The sequence below is a fragment of the Thalassophryne amazonica genome, chromosome 6, assembly GCF_902500255.1.
Source record: "Thalassophryne amazonica chromosome 6, fThaAma1.1, whole genome shotgun sequence".
NCBI lineage: Eukaryota > Metazoa > Chordata > Actinopteri > Batrachoidiformes > Batrachoididae > Thalassophryne > Thalassophryne amazonica.
The window spans coordinates 108,559,903-108,581,241 of record NC_047108.1 but is presented as its reverse complement, the minus strand read 5'-3'; the positions used below and the strand labels follow the sequence as shown (position 1 = coordinate 108,581,241).

Here is a 21,339-nt window from a genome sequence, read left to right as displayed (position 1 = left end):
CCTGGGCCGTTGGGAGCTTCGGGAGGGCCACGAAGTGGGCCGCCTTGGAGAACCGGTCCACTATCGTCAGTATGGCGGTGTTGCCCTGGGACGGCAGGAGGCCCGTGACGAAGTCCAGGCCGATGTGGGACCAGGGGCGATGAGGCACAGGCAGGGGTTGGAGGAGACCCCTGGTCTTGTGATGGTCCGCCTTGCCCCTGGCACAGGTGGTACAGGCCTGGACGTAGTCCCGGACGTCGGCTTCCAGTGACGCCCACCAGAAGCGCTGCTGGACTACTGCCACGGTCCTACGCACTCCGGGATGACAGGAGAACTTGGATCCGTGGCAGAAGTCCAAGACGGCAGCCCTAGCCCCTGGTGGGACGTAAAGTTTGTTCTTCGGACCATCTCCCGGGTCCGGGTTCCTTGTCAGGGCCTCCCGGACGGTTTCCTCCACGTCCCAGGTGAGGGTGGCCAAGACAGTGGACTCGGGAAGGATGGTTTCGATGGGGTCCGACAACTCCGCTTTGGCCTCCTCTTCGTGCACCCGGGACAGTGCATCGGACCGTTGATTCCTAGTCCCGGGGCGGTAGGTGATCCGGAAGTCAAAGCGTCCGAAGAACAGGGACCAGCGGGCTTGCCTGGGGTTCAGCCGCTTGGCGGTCCGGATGTACTCCAGGTTCTGGTGGCCCGTGAAAACCGTGAAAGGCTCCGTAGCGCCCTCCAACAGGCGTCTCCACTCTTCCAGAGCCTCCTTCACCGCGAGGAGTTCCCGATTGCCCACGTCATAATTCCGCTCAGCGGGGGTCAACCTGCGGGAAAAGTAGGCACAAGGATGGAGAACCTTATCGGACTCCCCGCTCTGGGACAGCACGGCTCCTATCCCTGAGTCTGAGGCGTCCACCTCCACTGAAAACCGGCGAGTAGGATCAGGCTGCACCAGAACTGGCGCAGACGAAAACCAGCGTTTCAACTCCCTAAACGCGGCCTCGCACCGGTCCGACCAGGTGAAGGGGACCTTAGTGGAGGTCAGGGCAGTCAGGGGGCTAACAACCTGACTGTAACCCTTAATGAACCTCCTGTAGAAGTTTGCAAAGCCGAGGAACTGTTGCAGCTTCCTACGGCTTTTTGGTTGGGGCCAATCCCTCACCGCCGCAACCTTGGCCGGATCCGGGGCGACGGAGTTGGAGGAGATGATAAACCCCAGGAAGGACAAAGAAGTGCGGTGAAACTCACACTTCTCGCCCTTCACAAACAACCGGTTCTCTAACAACCGCTGTAGGACCTGACGTACATGCTGGACATGAGTCTCAGGGTCCGGAGAAAAGATGAGTATATCATCCAGATATACGAAGACAAACCGGTGCAGGAAGTCCCGCAAGACGTCATTAACCAATGCTTGGAACGTCGTGGGCGTGTTGGTGAGACCAAACGGCATGACCAGGTACTCAAAATGACCTAACGGGGTGTTAAATGCCGTCTTCCATTCGTCTCCCTTCCGGATCCGAACCAGGTGGTACGCATTCCTAAGATCAAGTTTGGTGAATATTTGAGCTCCATGCAGGGGTGTGAACACCGAATCCAAGAGGGGCAACGGGTATCGATTGCGAACCGTGATCTCGTTCAACCCCCTGTAATCGATGCATGGACGGAGTCCGCCGTCTTTCTTACCCACAAAAAAGAAGCCCGCACCCATCGGGGAGGTGGAGTTCCGGATCAATCCGGCGGCTAAGGAGTCCCGGATGTAGGTCTCCATTGATTCGCGTTCCGGACGTGAGAGGTTGTACAGTCTACTGGACAGGTACTCAACGTCCGGAATCAAATCAATGGCACAATCGTACGGTCGGTGCGGGGGAAGACTGAGTGCCAGATCTTTGCTGAAAACATCAGCAAGATCATGGTACTCATCAGGCGCCGCCGTCAGATTGGGAGGGACTTTAACCTCCTCCTTAGCCGAGATCCCGGGTGGAACCGAGGATCCTAAACACTCCCGGTGGCAGGCTTCGCTCCACTGCGCCACTACCCCAGACGGCCAATCGATCCGGGGATTGTGTTTCACCATCCAAGGAAAACCCAAAATCACTCGGGAGGTAGAAGGTGTTACGTAAAACACGATCTCCTCCCTGTGATTCCCAGACACAACCAGAGTCACGGGCTGTGTCCGGTGTGTGATTAACGGGAGTAGAGTGCCATCTAGTGCCCGTACCTTCAAAGGCGAAGGCAGAGCCACTAGAGGGAGCCCTACTTCCTTTGCCCATCTGCTGTCCAACAGATTCCCTTCGGACCCCGTGTCCACCAGTGCTGGGGCGTGAAGGGTTAAATCCCCACTCAGGATTGTCACTGGGATTCGTGCTGATCTGCGGGGTCTCCCCGTGTACATGTTATGGCCCACCCTTAGCCCAGTTTCTAAGGACGGGCGTTGGTGTTTGACTGTTTGGGGCAATCTTTTAACATGTGCTCACATGAGCCACAGTAAAAACACTCCCCGCGGGCCAGCCTCCTTTGTCTGACATCAGATCTCACTTTGGCCCTGCTCGTGTCCATAGCTTCATCAGCAGGGGGAGCTGTTGCCACACGGATCCCTCTGGCAGTGGAACGTGGGGACGACGTCACCCCTTCGGACCCGGAAGAGAGAGGGACGGCTTGTGCCCGGCCACGCCCCCCCGGCCTGCTCCCGACGGTGTTCATTTAAGCGGTTGTCTAAGCGATTGACAAGATTGACAAGCCCGTCGAAATCCTGCGGTTCGTCCTTAGCCAGTAAATGCTCCTTCAGTACTGGAGACAGTCCGCTTATGAAGGCAGCGCGGAGCGCAACGTCATTCCAGCCAGACCTCGCAGCCGCGATGCGGAAGTCGACAGCGTAATCAGCTGCGCTCCGACGCCCCTGTCTCATTGACAGCAGCACGGTCGAGGCGGTCTTGCCTCTGTTGGGATGATCAAACACTTGTTTGAATTCCCGTATAAACCCAGCGTATGATGTCAGAAGCCATGAATCCTGTTCCCAGAGCGCTGTAGCCCAAGCGCGTGCCTCACCTCGAAGCAGATTAATTACATAAGCCACCCGGGTGGCGTCTGATGCGTACATAACCGGACGCTGTGCAAAAACGAGCGAACACTGCATTAGGAAGTCTGCGCACGTTTCAACACAGCCTCCGTACGGTTTGGGAGGGCTTATGTAAGCTTCAGGGGACGGTGGGGGGGGTTGTTGAACGGCCAGTGGAACGTCTGTATTAGGCCCCGGGCCAGCAGGAGGAGACACTGCAGCGATGCTCGACTCGCGTGCTTCCACTCTGGCGGTGAGAGCCTCCATCCTCCGATTGAGGATTGCATTTTGCTCGGTTACCAGATGTAACTGAGCAGTGAAAGCGGTAAGGATTTGCTGCAGATCACTTACCACGCCTCCTGCTGACGCCTGCGCTCCTTGTTCTCCCATTGGCTGTTCAAGCTGTGGATGACGCCCCTCGGGATCCATGACGAATGGCCGAGAAATCCTGTTGGGAAGGTGTCGTAACACGGACCCACAACAGGGGGCGCAAATGAACGGACAATGGATAAGAAAAGGAGTAACAATTTAATGTTGTGAAGGCACACAACGGAATACAGACAGAAAAATACTGGATGCCAATTGTACACAAGAGGACTGTGGGCAGGCTAGAAGATAGGAGACCTCTGATGATCGAAGAGCCGGGGCCCACAGCGCTTCCACCACCAACGGCCTGAAGAACACCGGAGCCGCCAAGTCCTGAGTCCCCAGGTGGTCTCTGTCCTCCGTTGTCGGCCCTGGTACTGCTGGCAGACAAGAAACAGATGATGGTGAGTGCGAGTCCTCACACCCAGCAACCTTTACACACGATTCCTCCGGGAGGGAAAACCTCCACCTCCAGATACGTATCACTCGTGCAGCTCCTGTTTGTCCCTCTTCTGGATGGAGTGAGAGACGAAGACCGTCGTCTTCTCACTATCCGCCAATCCAATCTCCAAGCAGGCTTTACAGGTATACGGCTGCACACAGATCACAATTTGAAAAACACTGAATAACAACAGCAGAGAAGAATTACCTCTAGTGGTAGATGATTTCTCGGCGAGGAGGTGGAGTTGTAATCCGCTTCTTATGTGGTGGTTGATGAGACAGCTGGTGTGGTTGACAAGTGACAGCTGTCACTTCCAATGGCTCCGGCGCCCTCTCATGCTTGAAGCCCGCACTCCAAACAGGGCGCCGACTGGTGGTGGTGGGCCAGCAGTACCTCCTCTTCAGCGGCCCACACAACAGGAGGATCAAAAATTACCCCAAGATTCCTCACTTTGACAATGTGATGTATGACACACGAGCCTAGGCAAGTGTGTTAGCTGGTCAATTTGATGCCGATGTCTCACTGGACCAAGAACCATCATTTCAGTCTTGTCAGGTTTAAAAGTAGGAAATAACAGTGAAAGGTAATCCCAAAATACTGCAGTATGTGCCCAAGGGTTGCAGTAGTGAGGCAAATAAGTATTTGATCCCCTGTCAGTTTTGCAGGTTTTCCTACCTACAAAGAATGGAGAGGTCTGTAATTTTTATCATAGGTACACTTCAACTGTGAGAGACAGAATCTAAAAACAAAATCCAGAAAATCACGTATGATTTTTAAATAATTAATTTGCATTTTATTGCATGAAAGAAGTATTTGACCTCCTAGAAAAGCATACCTTAACAATTGGTACAGAAACAATTGTCTGCCATTACAGAGGTCAGACGTTTCCTGGAGTTCTTGACAAAGTTTTCATACACTGCAACAGGGATTTTGGTTCACTCCTCCATACAGACCACAAGTGACTTCCACTCCTGTCTCCAGGCCGAAACACTGGACTTCATTGATAGGGGATTCTATCAACCGCAAAGTCAGGTTACAGACGCCGACTGACGTTAAATGTATTTCTGGGGCCAGAGCTCCCAACATTGCATCTCATCTTAGGGTGTTGATGCTGCAGAAGGGAAGACAGACGAAGGAACATGACATGAGATATAGTCACATAGTTATTCACGTTGGCACCAATGATATCAGGATGAAGCACTCGGAGGTCACAAAAATGGACATAGAGAGGACTTGTGACCTTGCCAGAAAGATGTGTCGGCATCGATTAATAGTCTCTGGTCCCCTCCCCTCCCGGGGTACTGATGAGGCGTTTATCAGGCTGACATCATTAAATAGGTGGCTGGCGCAGTTTTGTAGACAGCAAGGCTTTAGCTTTATTGATAACTGGCCTTCGTTCTGGGGCCGCCGTGGCTTGCTGATGCCGGACGGCCTCCACCCTACTGGGGAAGGCGCCGCCATCTTGTCTGCGAACATAGATAGAGCTCTACAGGGAGGGTAACATTAGGAATCTACAGCAGGCCACGGAGCAGGTGATTAGAGACCCTGCAAGGCTTATGACAAATGTGGGTGTGGAATCCATTATCTTAACAGGGAATTTAGTGCAGAAAATCCACTAGGTGATAGTGCAGTTTATTTGCCAGGGAGGAAATTTCAACAAGTTGAGACTGTAGCCTGCTTCCGTAGTCGTGTCCATAAAAATCATAGAGGGAGGGATATGCTTTCCAAACTTAATACCCATTACTGTATTGAATGATGTTGAAATTGAGGATGGCCCAGTGGTTGTTCCAGCAATAGCAAAGATTTCGTGTCTGCTACCTACAACGCGCGTGGAATGTCTTAAACCTAAACCTACTAATAGGGATCTTATATATGCTACTCTGGAACCACCCCTGAACCCAAACAGTTCAACTGTCAACCCCACTGAGGTCCTTAGACTGGGTCTCATTAACATAAGATCACTGTCCTCAAAATCATTGTTGATCAATGATCTAATTATTGACCATCACTTAGATATGATCGGGCTGTGTCAAACCTGGTTTAAACCTACAGCTGTCCTCCCCTTAAATGAGGCCTGCCCACTAGCATATACATTTAGTCATGTCCCTCGTGATGCAAAGCAAGGCGGGGGTGTTGCTCCTATTTTTAAATCTAGGTTTAGATTCTCCGCTCTGCTCAGGATATTACACATTGCCAAGGTCAGAAGAATAAAAATCAGTCATATTACTTTGTCACTGTATATAGGCCTCCTGGCCCATTATTCTGAATTCTTAGATGAATTTGGTGCGTTCATCTCTAACTTGTCAACTAGTGTAGATAACATTCTGATCATTGGTAACTTTAACATTCATATAAATAAGCCTTCTGATCCCCTCTGCAAATCATTTATGGAAATTGTGGATGCATTAGGATTTCAGCAATGCATTCTGGATTCGACGCGCACGTGGTATTGCTGTCACGAATATTGACATCATGCCTCTTACATCAGTGGTGTCTGATCACTCACTTATTAAGTTTACAGTTTCGCTGCCGTGTTTAGTGGAACAACAACCTTATAAATCTTTACGGCGATGCATCAACTCCTCAACTAAGACTGAACTCGAAGCTGGACTGCCTGATGTCTTATCTTCACATTTGACAAATACCCAGTCAGTAGACAGACTTGTGGATAGTTTAAACTCAGTGCTCAAAACTACACTCGACATGATTGCACCATCTGTGTTAAAACTGTGCTCCCCCAAATCACAGTCACCTTGGTTCAGTGATTATCTGCATGACCTCAAGCATAAAGCAAGAGGTCAAGAACGGAAATGGCGTCGTTCGAAATTAGAAGTATTTCACCTTGAGTGGCGTGATGCTATCTTAGACATGCATGCATTATTGGCTACAAAGCGGACTTACTACTCTGATTTGATCAACAAAAACAAGCATAACTCAAAGTTCTTGTTCAACACGGTGGCAACACTTATGCATGGACAACCACCTGTAGTTCGCTGTCCTTTTACAGCACAAAATTTCCTGGATTACTTTGGGAAGAAAATAGAAGACATCAGGTTAAACATATCCCAGCATGCCTTAACCCAGCCACTACACCCTGCTATTGAGGTGGGCGCCACTACTGAGGTATTATCTAGATTTACAGAATTTGATAGTATCTCACTAGGCATGCTGACAAAACTCGTAATGTCAACAAAAAGCACAACCTGTTTATTTGATCCTATACCAACAAAACTGTTTAAGGACCTGTGGCCCACTCTTGGGTCGACTGTGCTGGAAATTATTAATCTTTCTTTAACTTCTGGATCTGTTCCTAAATGTTTCAAATCTGCAGTGATTAAACCATTACTTAAGAAACCTAATCTTGACTCTAGTGTATTGACAAACTATCGGCCAATATCAAATCTATCATTTTTCTCTAAAATTCTGGAAAAGTGGTGTCACAGCAGCTCGTAGACTGTTACTGAGAATAATCTCTTTGAGCCACTGCAGTCTGCTTTTAGAAAATGTCATTCCACAGAGACGGCTCTCACTAAAGTGGTGAATGATCTTCTGCTTACAATGGATTCTTACACCACTACGGATCTGTTGCTGTTAGATCTCAGTGCTGCATTTGATACAGTGGATCATCATATTCTACTTGATAGGCTGGAAAATCATTTTGGGATTACTGGGAGTGCGCTTGCATGGCTGACGTCATACTTGACCAGTCATGTTTACTGTGCTTTGTACAGTAACACTACCTCTAACCGTAGTGACATGAAATTTGGCGTTCCACAGGGGTCTGTCTTAGGCCCCCTGCTTTTCTCACTTTATTTAGCACCTCTTAGACACATATTGTGGCGTTTTGGGATTACTTTTCTCTGCTATGCAGATGATACTCAGTTGTATATGCCAATAACTGGTGGTAATCTCGTTCACATAAAATCCTTAGAAGATTGCCTTGCAGCAGTGAGAAGTTGGATGTCTAGAAACGTCCTACTTTTAAACTCTGATAAGACTGAAATGATGGTTCTTGGTCCAGTGAGACATCGGCATCAATTTGACGAGTTAACGCTCAGCCTCGGCTCGTGTGTCATACATCACACTGACAAAGTGAGGAACCTTGGTGTAATTTTTGATCCTTCGTTGTCCTTTGGCCTCCACATTAGAAATATTACTAGGACTGCTTTCTTCCACCTGCGAAATATAGCGAAGATTCGTCCCATCCTGTCTATGGCTGATGCTGAGACCCTGATCCATGCATTTATCTCTTCAAGATTGGACTACTGCAATGTTCTATTTTGTGGTTTACTGCAGTGTAGCATTAGGGGTCTCCAATTGGTTCAAAATGCTACAGCCAGACTTTTAACACGAATCAGAAAGTTCGACCACATTACACCCATTTTGGCATCCCTTCACTGGCTTCCTGTCCCAGTGAGATCAGATTTTAAGGTTCTGCTACTAAACTATAAAATTATTCATGGACTGGCACCTCCCTTCCTCGCTGACCTAATTAAACCTTACGTACTGGCCCGGGCTTTACGTTCTCATGGTGCAGGACTACTTTGTGTCCCTAAGGTGAAGAAGAAGTCTGCGGGTCACAGAGCTTTCTCTTATCGTGCCCCTGTTCTGTGGAATGATCTCCCTGCGTCAATAAAACAGTCAGATTCTGTGGAGATTTTCAAGTCCAGACTTAAGACGCACTTATTTTCCCTTTCATATGGCTAGCATAGTGGTACAGTTTTGTTTTACTCTTTTTACTCTTTTAATTCATTTATTAGTAATTGGATCGGGCTGCGGCCTCAATTTTACCTAAATTCTGGGTCTTTTAGTGAAGTTTAGGGCTAGTGGCCGGCGATCACCTTAGTATTAATCTGTTTTTCTTGTTGTTTAATGATAACAAATTATACAGTATTTTTTTATCTTTCTGATTCCTGATTCTGTTTTTTCTCTCTGTTTAAGGTGTAGCTCCATCCAGAGATGGGAGTTGTATTCCTGTTGGCGATCCTCCTGTCCTGTGCGCCAATAGCATTTCTTGTATATTCATCCGTGAAATGTTCTGTGAATTGTTCTGTAATTTATGTCTGTAGCTTGGCCCAAGCAGAGGGTCTCCCCTTTGAGTCTGGTCTGCTTGAGGTTTCTTTCTCAGAGGGAGTTTTTCCTTACCACTGTTGCTCTGGGGTTTTGTAAGGTTAGACCTTACCTGTGTGAAGCGCTTTGAGGCAACTCTGTTGTGATTTGGCGCTGTATAAATGAAAATAAATTGAAATTGAAATTGGGATCAAATACTTATTTTCCCCACTGTATAAAGGGAGTAAAGCAGGGGGCCTATGACAGACCCCTGTCAAACCCCAAATGACATGGAAATAAGGTTGGAGGTAGTGTTATTGTACAAAACACAGTGAGAATGACTGGTCAGGTGTGAACTACGCAAGGGCAGTCCCAGTAATCCCAAAATGATTCTCCAGCCTATCAAGTAGATAGGTAGTATATGATGATCCATGGTATCAAACGCAGCACTGAGGTCTAACAGCACCAGAACCGTAGTGGTGTCTGAATCCACTGCAAGCAGAAGATCATGCACCACTTTAGTGAGATCCATCTCTGTGGGATGATATTTTCTAAAAGCAGACTGCAGTGGCTCAGAAAGATTATTCTCAGCAACGTGGTCCACGAGCTGCCGTGAAACCACTTTTTCCAGAATTTTTGAGCGAAATGATAAATTTGATATCAGCCTGCGGTTTTTCACTACACCAGGGTCAAGATTAGATTTCACGGCAGATTTGAAACATTTACCAACAGGTCCAGAAGTTCAATGAGAGATTAATAATTTCCAACACAGTCGGCTTTTTGTAGATGTTAGGAGTTTTGTCAGCACGCCTAGTGAGATGCTATCAAATTCTGTAAATCTAGGTAATACCTCAGTAATGGTGTCCACCTCAATAGCAGGGTGTAGTGACTGGGTTAAGGCATGCTGGGATATGTTTAACCTAATGTCGTCTATTTTCTTCTCGAAGTAATTCAGGAAATCTTGTGCTGTAAAAGGAGAGTTAACTACAGGTGGCTGTCCGGGTATAAGTGTTGCCACCGTGTCGAACAAGAACTTGAGTTATTCTTGTTTTTGTTGATCAAATCAGAGTAATCGGTCCGCTTTGTAGCTAGCAGTGCATGCTTATAGTCTAAGATAGCATCACGCCATGCAAGATGGAATACTTCTAATTTTGAACTACGCCATTTCAGTTCTAGACCTCTAGCCTTACACTTGAGGTCACGCAAGTAATCATTGAACCGAGATAACTGTGTTTTTTGGGGGGAGGGGTGGTTTTCATATAGGTGGCGCAATCATGTCAGGTGTAGTTTTGAGCGCTGAGTTTAAACTATTCACAAGACTGTCTACTGATTGGGCATTTTCACGCGTGAATCTAATGTATCAAGCAGTCTACCATTGAGTTCAGTCGTAGTTGAGTTGATGCATCGCTGCAGTGATAAATAAGGTTGTTGTTCAACTAAACACGACAGCAAAGCTGTAAACCTAACAAGTGAGTGAACAGAGAACACCAATGTAAGAGACATGATGTTAATATTTGTGACAGCAATACCACATGCGAGAACCAAATCCAGGGTATTTCCACTAATGTGCTTTGAGTCCTGAATGTATTGCTGAAATCCTAATACATCCATAATGCCCATAAATGATTTGCAGAGGGGATCAGAAGGCTTATATATATGAATGTTAAAGTCACCAATAATTAGAATTTTATCTGCACTAGTTGACAAGTTAGAGATGAACACACCAAATTCATCTAAGATTTCAGAGTATGGGTCAGGGGGCCTATATACAGTGACAAAATAATATGGCTGATTTTTATTCTTCTGACCTCGGCAATTCGTAGCATCGTGGGCAGAGCGGACAAACAGATGTTCAAATGAGTTATATTTGTGACCTCCCCCGCAACAGCTAATAAGCTAAACCTAGATTTATAAATAAGGGCAACACCCCCGCCTTGCTTCACATCACGAGGGATGTGACTAAATGTGTACGCCGGTGGGCAGACTTCATTTAAGGCTTAACGCGTCATACCCTGATGTGCTCCACATGAGCAGCCTCCAGAGTACTTACCGTGCATGAGACAAACAATGCAGCAAAACCCCACTAAATTAAAAAAAAAAATATCTGGTTTTATCAAGCAGTTACAGAGTGACAGATTTTATTTAAATCCAGTTTATGCTTGAGTATGTGAAGCTGCTGAAGGGTCACAGTGTGACATCAACCGGACTTGAAGTCAGCATGTGCAGCATGTGAAGAAACGTGCAGTAAAATGCAAGGTCGACGTGAAAAATGGTGTCATGGCTGCATTGTGCTTGTGGTTCTGTACAGACTACTGGCCAAGCCTAATGTCCCACCTGGGACAATAATGTCCCTCTTATATTATCTTGGTGATTGCAGAGGTCAGCTGACCGTGGAACCTTTACAGCCATGCTGTCTTGGGTATCAGTGTCTGACTCAGCAGAGCGGCAGCTCCTCGCCTCGTTTTTATCCGAGGCCAAAATCTGGCCATCGGGTATTACTAAGACTTTGCGTCCGTCTGTCTGTCTGCCTGTGTTCAGCATAAGTCCAATTCTACAGTCTTCAAATTCACAGGGAGCATTCTTGGGAGACAAACCTTGGACAAGTTCAAAAATGGCTAACCTTGACCTATTTTAAGAGGTCAAAAGGTCACATTGTTTCCTATTTTTATGTTCATACGGCGGAGAGTATTTAAGCATTGTGTTATATATATTAACCTTTATTATTATTGATTATAACTTAACGACACAGACATTAAACCAACGAGACCAGCAGAGTCTGCAGGCAGGACAGGCGTCAGGTCCACCATTGGTCCAAACGTGCTTCAGAACCACTCAAGCTGTGCTTTGGTATCCCAGCATCCAGTGGGTGAGGGGGCGGGCTTTTCCTGTGTGCCTACTGCAGGAACTATCAGAACACACTGCGATAACCCATAAGGTCCTAAAGTCCTCCGGTGAGCTGGAGAATAAATGTTGCCGTGGTGACGGGGGGCTGACGATGTGTTTGTGGTGTGTTTGTCTTCAGCCATTAAAGACGACCTGTGGCTGTTTCTCATCCCTGCTGCTCTGGCTCTGCTTTTACTGGCCTTGTTCCTGGAGGAAGTGGGCTTCTTCCTGCGCCGTGTGCCGTCCACCAGGCGGAAACAACTCTGCCTGTGGATTTTAGGAATGTACCCGGTAACGTGTGTGTGTGGGGGGGGGTTTACACGGACCTACAGTCATTTTGCACACAGTGTTTGACTTTTGGTTTTGTCTCAGGTGTTTGCCTCGACCTCCCTCATAGCATTGTACGTCCCTCGATCGTCCTCGCTGTGCAATTTCATCGCTTCGTTGTAAGTCATCTTCTGTTAATATCCCGTCACAGATGAGTGTGAGACATTACAAAAAAGTGGGGGAAGATGTGATCATTGCTGTCCATCATTCTGTCTGCGTGTCCATCTGCCTGCCTGTCAATCTGTCCGTGTCTGCCCGTCCATCTGCCTCCGTCTGTCTGCCCGTCCATCTGCCTCCGTCTGTCTGCCCGTCCATCTGCCTCCGTCTGTCTGCCCGTCCATCTGCCTCCGTCTGTCTGCCCGTCCATCTGCCTCCGTCTGTCTGCCCGTCCATCTGCCTGTCTGTCTGTATGCCCGTCCATCTGCCTGTCTGTCTGTATGCCCGTCCATCTGCCTGTCTGTCTGTATGCCTGTCCGTATGCCTGTCTGTCTGTATGCCTGTCTGTATGCCTGTCTGTCTGTATGCCTGTCCATCTACCGGCCCGTCCGTGTGCCTCTCTGTCTGCCTATCAATCTGTCCGTGTGTCTGCCTGTCCATGCGCTTGTCAGTCTGTTCGTCTGCCTGTTTGCATGTCTGCCTGTCTGTCTTACCTTCTCGCTGACTTTCTCCCTGACGACCCATCAGTCTATCAGCACCTCAGTCTAGAAATAAATGAAACGGTAATGAGATATGCAGGAACCTTAGAGATTTTCTTTCCCAGTTATTCAACAGCCAGCTTTATGATATCACAAAGATGACATATGTGAGATGTTCCAAAGACTCAGCAGTGTGTCTGTGAAGGTAATATTCAAGATTAACCCGCATGGAGCCAAACACTCTGCCAGGGCACTTCTTATTTAGTTCCAGGTACTTCCTGTGAAACAACATTGTAATTTAGTTCCAGGTACTGTGAGGTACAGGTTGTGATTTTAGTTCCAGGTACTGTGAGGTACAGGTTGTGATTTTAGTTCCAGGTACTGTGAGGTACAGGTTGTGATTTTAGTTCCAGGTACTGTGAGGTACAGGTTGTGATTTTAGGTCCAGGTACTGTGAGGTGCAGGTTGTGATTTTAGGTCCAGGTACTGTGAGGTGCAGGTTGTGATTTTAGGTCCAGGTACTGTGAGGAGCAGGTTGTGATTTTAGGTCCAGGTACTTTGAGGTACAGGTTGTGATTTTACTTCCACTGTGAGAAGCAGGTTGTGATTTTAGTTCCAGGTACTTTGAGAAGCAGGTTGTGATTTTAGTTCCAGGTACTTTGAGAAGCAGGTTGTGATTTTAGTTCCAGGTACTTTGAGGAGCAGGTTGTGATTTTAGTTCCAGGTACTTTGAGGAGCAGATTATGATTTTAGTTCCAGGTACTGTGAGGTACAGGTTGCGATTTTAGTTACATGGTGAGGAGCAGGTTGCGATTATAGTTCCAGGTACTGTGAGGTATGGGTTGTGATTTTAGTTCCAGGTACTGTGAGGTACAGGTTGTGATTTTAGTTCCACGGTGAGGAGCAGGTTGTGATTTTAGTTCCAAGTACTGTGAGGTACAGGTTGTGATTTTAGTTCCAAGTACTGTGAGGTACAGGTTGTGATTTTAGTTCCAGGTACTGTGAGGTACAGGTTGTGATTTTAGTTCCAGGTATTGTGAGGTACAGGTTGTGATTTTAGTTCCAGGTACTGTGAGGTACAGGTTGTGATTTTAGTTCCACTGTGAGGAGCTGGTTGTCATTTTAGTTCCAGGTACTGTGTGGTACAGGTTTTGATTTTAGTTCCAGGTACTTTGAGGAGCAGGTTGTGATTTTAGTTCCAGGTCCAAGCTGTGATTTTAGTTCCAGGTACTTTGAATTGCAGGTTGTGATTTTAGTTCCAGGTACTGAGAGGAGCAGGTTGTGATTTTAGTTCCAGGTACTGTGAGGAGCAGGTTGTGATTTTAGTTCCAGGTACTGAGAGGAGCAGGTTGTGATTTTAGTTCCAGGTACTTTGAATTGCAGGTTGTGATTTTAGTTCCAGGTACTGTGAGGAGCAGGTTGTGATTTTAGTTCCAGGTACTTTGAGGAGCAGGTTGTGATTTTAGTTCCAGGTACTGTGACGAGCAGGTTGTGATTTTAGTTCCAGGTACTGTGACGAGCAGGTTGTGATTTTAGTTCCAGGTACTTTGAGGAGCAGGTTGTGATTTTAGTTCCAGGTACTGTGAGGAGCAGGTTGTGATTTTAGTTCCAGGTACTGAGAGGAGCAGGTTGTGATTTTAGTTCTAGGTACTGTGAGGAGCAGGTTGTGATTTTAGTTCCAGATACTGAGAGGAGCAGGTTGTGATTTTAGTTCCAGGTACTTTGAGGAGCAAGTTGTGATTTAGTTCCAGGTCCAGGTTGTGATAGTAGGTACTGATGGTCTTGGTTCCTGGGTTCCTGTGGGCAGGTACCACTCCATCACGCTGTTGAAGTTCATGGCACTGATCACGGACCTGTTTGGAGGGAAGACTCGTATGCTTGATGCCTTGTCTGGCCAGCAGGTGTCGCCAAATCCATTCCCCTGCTGCTGCTGCTGCTGCCTCCCGATGGTGGCCATCAACAGGTGAGGAAGGAAAGAACAGGAACTGCTGCCCCCTGCAGCTGTGGAGTATAAAGAGGCAGCTGTCAAACTGGACATGTTCTACGTCCCGTAATGTCTTGATATCACTTTTCATAGCGGATGAAACAAAGGATTATTAACTGAAAGTGAGGTTAATATTGAGTTTATTATATGGCTGTTTTTGTGGCTGCATGGACATTTTGTTAATTCCTCCAGTTCAAACTCCTCATACATTCGCTTGGAGAACGGTCCTCTTCATCGCTCATAATTTCTTTGTTTTTTATTTATTTTGCTTTTAAATTTCTTTTTTAACGATGGAGATGTTGTGTGTGGCTTTGGTTCCTGATCGTTCCTGCCTCGGAGCTGATACTTACAGTTGTCACTTATCATCATTCCGCCTCTACACTTCCGCCATTGCCAGAAATTCCACCCTTACCTTCACAGATCCAGTGTCACAGACCGAACGGTCCCCCAATAAAATCCCTACCTGTCTTCAAAAACTGAGTGAGGGTGTCTGTTAAACTGACTGGTTTGACAAACACTGTGAGGGAACATCAGACACCACATTTACTCCATGGGGTGAGTTTCTCTGGCCAAAACCTCCCTTTCTGAAATGAACTTGAGTAACCTTCTTTCCTCGGCTCATGTTGCTCTCTTTCTCTGGTTTGATTAACCTCCCTTCCTGGACTTACAGTAGTGTTCAGAATAATAGTAGTGCTATGTGACTAAAAAGATTAATCCAGGTTTTGAGTATATTTCTTATTGTTACATGGGAAACAAGGTACCAGTAGATTCAGTAGATTCTCAATGATCTCCAATGCTTTAAAATGGCCGAAAAAAACCAGACGCGCCTGGAAGAAAATGGAAAACAACCATCAAAATGGATAGAAGAATAACCAGAATGGCAAAGGCTCACCCATTGATCAGCTCCAGGATGATCAAAGACAGTCTGGAGTTACCTGTAAGTGCTGTGACAGTTAGAAGACGCCTGTGTGAAGCTAATTTATTTCCAAGAATCCCCCACAAAGTCCCTCTGTTAAATAAGATGTGCAGAAGAGGTTACAATTTGCCAAAGAACACATCAACTGGCCTAAAGAGAAATGGAGGAATATTTTGTGGACAGATGAGAGTAAAATTGTTCTTTTTGGGTCCAAGGGCTGCAGAGTTTGTGAGACGACCTCCAAACTCTGAATTCAAGCCACAGTTCACAGTGAAGACAGTGAAGCATGGTGGTGCAAGCATCATGATATGGGCATGTTTCTCCTACTATGGTGTTGGGCCTATATATCGCATACCAGGTATCATGGATCAGTTTAGATATGTCAAAATACTTGAAGAGGTCATGTTGCCTTATGCTGAAGAGGACATGCCCTTGAAATGGGTGTTTCAACAAGACAATGACCCCAAGCACACTAGTAAATGGGCAAAATCTTGGTTCCGAACCAACAAAATTAATGCCTCGCAGATGTGAAGAAATCATGAAAAGCTGTGGTTATACAACTAAATACTAGTTTAGTGATTCACAGGATTGCTAAAAAAGCAGTTTGAACATAATAATTTCGAGTTTGTAGCGTCAACAGCAGATGCTACTATTATTGTGAACATTATTTCTACTTTTTTTTTTACTAATAGCCCAATTTCATAGCCTTAAGAGTGTGCATATCATGAATGCTTGGTCTTGTTGGATTTGTGAGAATCTACTGGTACCTACTACATAGCACTACTGTTATTCTGAACACTACTGTATTACCCTCTTTCTCTGGTTTGATTAACCTTCTTTCCTGGACTCGTTACCCTCTTTCTCTGGTTTGATTAACCTCCCTTTCTGAACTCATTACCCTCTTTCTCTGGTTTGATTAACCTCCCATTCTGGGCTTGTGTTACCCTTTTTCTCTGGTTTGATTAACCTCCCTTCCTGGACTTATGGTACCTTCTTTCTCTGGTTCAATTAACCTCCCTTTCTGGACTCGTTATCCTCTTTTTCTGGTTTGATTATCCTCCGTTACTGGGCTTGTGTCATCCTCTTTCTCTGGTTTGATTAACCTCCCTTCCTGGGCTCATGTTACTCTCTTTCTCTGGTTTGATTAACCTCCATTCCTGGGCTTGAGTTTGCCCTCTTATTCTGGTTTGATTAACCTCCATTCCTGGGCTCGAGTTCTTCCTCTTATTCTGGTTCAATTAACCTCCCTTCCTGGGCTCATGTTACCCTCTTTCTCTGATTTGATTAACCTCCATTCCTGAGCTCATGTTACCCTCTTTCAGTGGTGGGCACAATTCTGCTAACCGCTAATTATCGAAGCTAATGTTTTCGTTATCGGATTATCTTTTCAGATAACTCTGAAAACCAGCATCGGACCAATTATCTTCCAATAAATTTTGGTCTGATAATTTTTAGACCGCTAACATATTGCAAGCTTACTGAATTAAGCTTTAACAGTTGAACATTTTTAAAGTCAGAAATCTAAGATTTTAGAGCCTACCTGTTAAATGTTTTGTCGTAGATGTACAGTTCTGTCCTATACAAACAGACAATAGAGCGGTTTCTTCTGAAACCGCTCTATTGTCTGCAGTTAGAGGAGAACTGGTCATAGAAGAGCACCAAAATGAGAGCAGAAAAAAATCATTTCTCTTGACACCCTACTAACGAGCTGGCAATATCACCCAAGTCATTCAGAGGCATACAGTTTTAACTTTTGGTTAAAATTTTTACCAAACTAATTTTGGACAAGTTATTTAAATTAACGTCATGTCTGAAGTTTTATACCAGCTATATGTTTTAGTTTTAAAGTATTGCCCTAATTTAAAAGGTTTTAGTGTGGACATGCTGTCTCCGCAGTGCATTATGGGTACCGCAAAAGTTCACGACAGGAGAAATGCATTTGAGACACTCTGATCAGGCTCCACATGGACAACAGCATCAAACTCTTTGTATATTGTGCCTAAAACTCTCGTGAATATATTCTTTGGGTTTATAGGCGTTGAAGTTGTTTGTTTTATGTAAAAATGCCAGAAGCAGCTCAGGTTGCTTCTGGATTATTTTTAATTGGAATTATTGTGAACAGCAATCGTTTCCTGTTTGCTCTTTAACGTCGAACACAGTCTGTTGTCTTTGTTCCAGAGTAATATATATATATATATATATATATATATATATATATATATATATATATATATATATAAAAGATGTCTGAAAATTGGTTTGCTTTTATTAAATTTCATGCAGCTTAAATGTTATTGGCACGGATTATTTATTTGGAATATTTGTTTTGGCAAGTAGTGTTCATGGCAGTATTCGCCCTAAGTTTTGAGATATTTCATAATCCTTTTGTTCATTTTGCTGTCATTTGTTGTTATTGTTGTTTATGTTACTGTCGTCATTGCCATTATTGTAGCTCTTACCATTGTTGCTGTCATCATTTTTGCCGTTGTTATTCATAATCGTTGTCACTATCATTGTTGTCGTTGTCATCGTCTTATGACATTTTCTGTCGCTGTTGTTTTTATTTTTATTGTTCCTCTCATTGCTGTTGATGTTGTCATAATTTTTGCCATTATTATTCCTGTTGTTGTCATTGCTGTTATTTTTAACCATTGTTTACATTGTCATTAGTCCTGTTGTTGAAATTCATGGTGTTTTCATTGTTTGTTGTTGGTGGTGTTGTCATCATCCTTATTTCTGTTGTTTTTGTTGTCATCATTGTGGTTCCTGTTATTCCTGTTTTTGTCACTGTTATAATTTATTGTTGTTCCTGTCATTGCTGCTGTCATTGTTGATGTTGTCATCATTTTTGCCATTGTTATTCCTGTTGTTTTTGTCATTGTTTTCGTTATTGTTGTTCAGTTTAATTTATTTAATTCATGTTGTGCCAATCACAACAAAGTTGCCGCAAGGTGCTTCACACAAATAAGGTCTAAACTTACTAAGCCCGAGCGCAACAGTGGTAAGGAAAAACTCCCTCTGAGGAAGAAACCTCAAGCAGACCAGACTCAAAGGGGTGACCCTCTGCTTGGGCCATGCTACAGCCACAAATTACAAAAAGAATATACAAGAAATGTTGTCGGTGCACAGGACAGGAGCGTTACACACCACACCGATCTCTGGATGGAGCTGCACCTCAAACAGTGAGGAAAAAAAAAAACAGACATCAGAAAGATAACAAATACAGTATAATTTGTCAGCATTAAGCAACAAGAAAAACAGAAGAAATACTAAGTTGATCGTCGGCCACTCGCCCTAGGCTTCACTGAAAGACTCAGACTTTAGATCAAGTTGAGGCCGCGGCCCGCTCCATTTACTAATAAAATGAATTTAAAAGAGTTAAAAGCAGAGTAACATACTATACCAGTATGGTAGGACATACAAAAGGGAAAATAAGTGAGTGCGTCTTAAGTCTGGATTTGAAAGTCTCTACAGAATCTGTTTTATTGACTCAAGGAGATCATTCCCCAGAACAGGGGCACGATAAGAAAAATCTCTGTGACCCGCAGCGTTTTTATTCACCCTAGGGACACAAAGTAGTCCTGCCAGGTGCCAGTCCATGAACAATTTTATAGGTTAGTAGCAGAACCTTAAATTCTGATCTCACAGGGACAAGAAGCCAGTGAAGAGACGCCAAAATGGGTGTAATGTGATAAAACTTTCTGCTTCCTGCCAAAAGTCTGGCGGTAGCATTTTGAACCACTTGGAGACCCCTAATGCTGTGCTGCAGTAAACCAGAAAATAGAACATTGCAGTAGTCCAGTCTAGAAGAGACAAACACATGAATCAGGGTCTCAGCATCAGCCATAGACAGGATTGGACAAATCTTCGCTATATTTCACAGGTGCAAGAAAGCAGTCCTCGTAATATTTCTAATGGACGGATTGTTTATTGCTGTGACGCCACTCTGAACTTCACACGGTTGTATATGCTTCTTTTATTTCTGTTTAGCACTCTTCTGGTTATTAATTGTATCTACTCTGAACGTTATTTAACAACAGTCCTGTTGTGAATCGCTAGCAGTTAGCTTTCGCTAGCGAGGTCCACCCCGTCCCTCCCTGTTGTTACTTTTTACTTTTATAACTGTTTCTTTTCTACCCGTTTAATACTGCTGTTCTTTTTTCAGCCGAACTTCTGTGAATTTTAAGTAATTATTTTACTCCTGTGTAAAATCTTAGGAGCGGCTAGCATTTTTGCTAGCGGTTAGCTTGCATTATCTATTTTGGACCCCCGTCATCATTTTTTCATTTCATTTTTTTACACTCCTGTTAGTTAATTAACGGTTTAGTGTATTTTATAGCTGCTGCTTTTTTTCTTTTTTTTACCTGTTTCATACTTCTGTTAGTTTTTCAGTGTAACTGCTGTGAATTTTAATTCATTTATTTGTGTCTGTGTGAGCCTGAGGAGTGGTTAGCTTATCCATTAGTGTTGGCTCGTGTTTGCTTGGCAACATTCTTGAATTTCTTAGTGCACAAAGTACACTACTAATTCTACTTTACACCCTCTGTAAATCCTGCGTGATGTTGGAAGATAGGGTGGCTCTCTTAGAGAGCCGTGTCCGTAAGTTAGAGCAGCTTCTTAGCTCAGTGGAGTTAGATGTTACGGGCACTCCAGATGAGGTTAGTGTTGGGCCGGCTAGCGAGCCCATTAGCATCAGCTCAGAAACGCTGGCTGTGGAGGAAGCCCCGTAGGGCTTGGTGCCCGGTTGTGGCACCCCAGTCACACTCGCCACTGCGAACTGTGAATCGGTTCTCCCCCTTGGATTTGCCTGATGTGAATTCTCTGAGCCCACAAGTGACTTCCACTCCTGACTCCAGGCCGAAACATCGGACTTTAGTGATAGCGGATTCTATCACCCGCAAAGTCAGGTTACAGACGCCGGCTGACGTTAAATATATTCCTGGGGCCAGAGCTCCCAACATTGCATCTCATCTTAGGGTGCTAACACTGCAGAAGGGAAGACAGACGAAGGAACATGACATGAGATATAGTCACATAGTTATTCACATTGGCACCAATGATATCAGGATGAAGCACTCAGAGGTCACAAAAATGGACATAGAGAGGACTTGTGACCTTGCCAGAAAGATGTGTCGGCATTGATTAATAGTCTCTGGTCCCCTCCCCTCCCGGGGTACTGATGAGGCGTTTAGCAGGCAGACATCATTAAATAGGTGGCTGGCGCAGTTTTGTAGACAGCAAGGCTTTAGCTTTATTGATAACTGGCCTTCATTCTGGGGCCACCGTGGATTGCTGAGACCGGACGGCCTCCACCCTACTGGGGAAGGCGCCGCCATCTTGTCTGCAAACATAGAGCTCTACAGGGAGGGTAACATTAGGAATCTACAGCAGGCCACGGAGCAGGTGATTAGAGACCCTGCAAGGCTTACGACAAATGTGGGTGTGGAATCCATTAGCTTAGCGGGGAATTTAGTGCAGAAAATCCACTATGGTGATAGTGCAGTTTGCCAGGGAGGGAATTTCAACAAGTTGAGATTGTAGCCTGCTTCCGTAGTCATGTCCATAAAAATCATAGGGGGATATGCTTTCCAAACTTAATACCCATTACTATTTTGGATGATGTTGAAATTGAGGATGGCCCAGTGGTTGTTCCAGAAATAGCAAAGATTTCGTGTCTGCTACCTACAACGCGTGTGGAATGTCTCAAACCTAAAC

General features: G+C 45.3%; 1 protein-coding gene across 1 annotated transcript in view; it reads left to right on the top strand.

Annotated features, from left to right (window-relative positions):
* si:dkey-16n15.6 (organic solute transporter subunit alpha) overlaps positions 1–21,339 on the top strand; it is a 58,201-nt gene that overhangs the window by 15,581 nt on the left and 21,281 nt on the right. Inside the window, 3 exon segments of the mRNA XM_034173114.1 lie at positions 11,902–12,053; positions 12,135–12,208; positions 14,532–14,687. Of these exon segments, the coding sequence (XP_034029005.1) occupies positions 11,902–12,053; positions 12,135–12,208; positions 14,532–14,687 (382 nt within the window).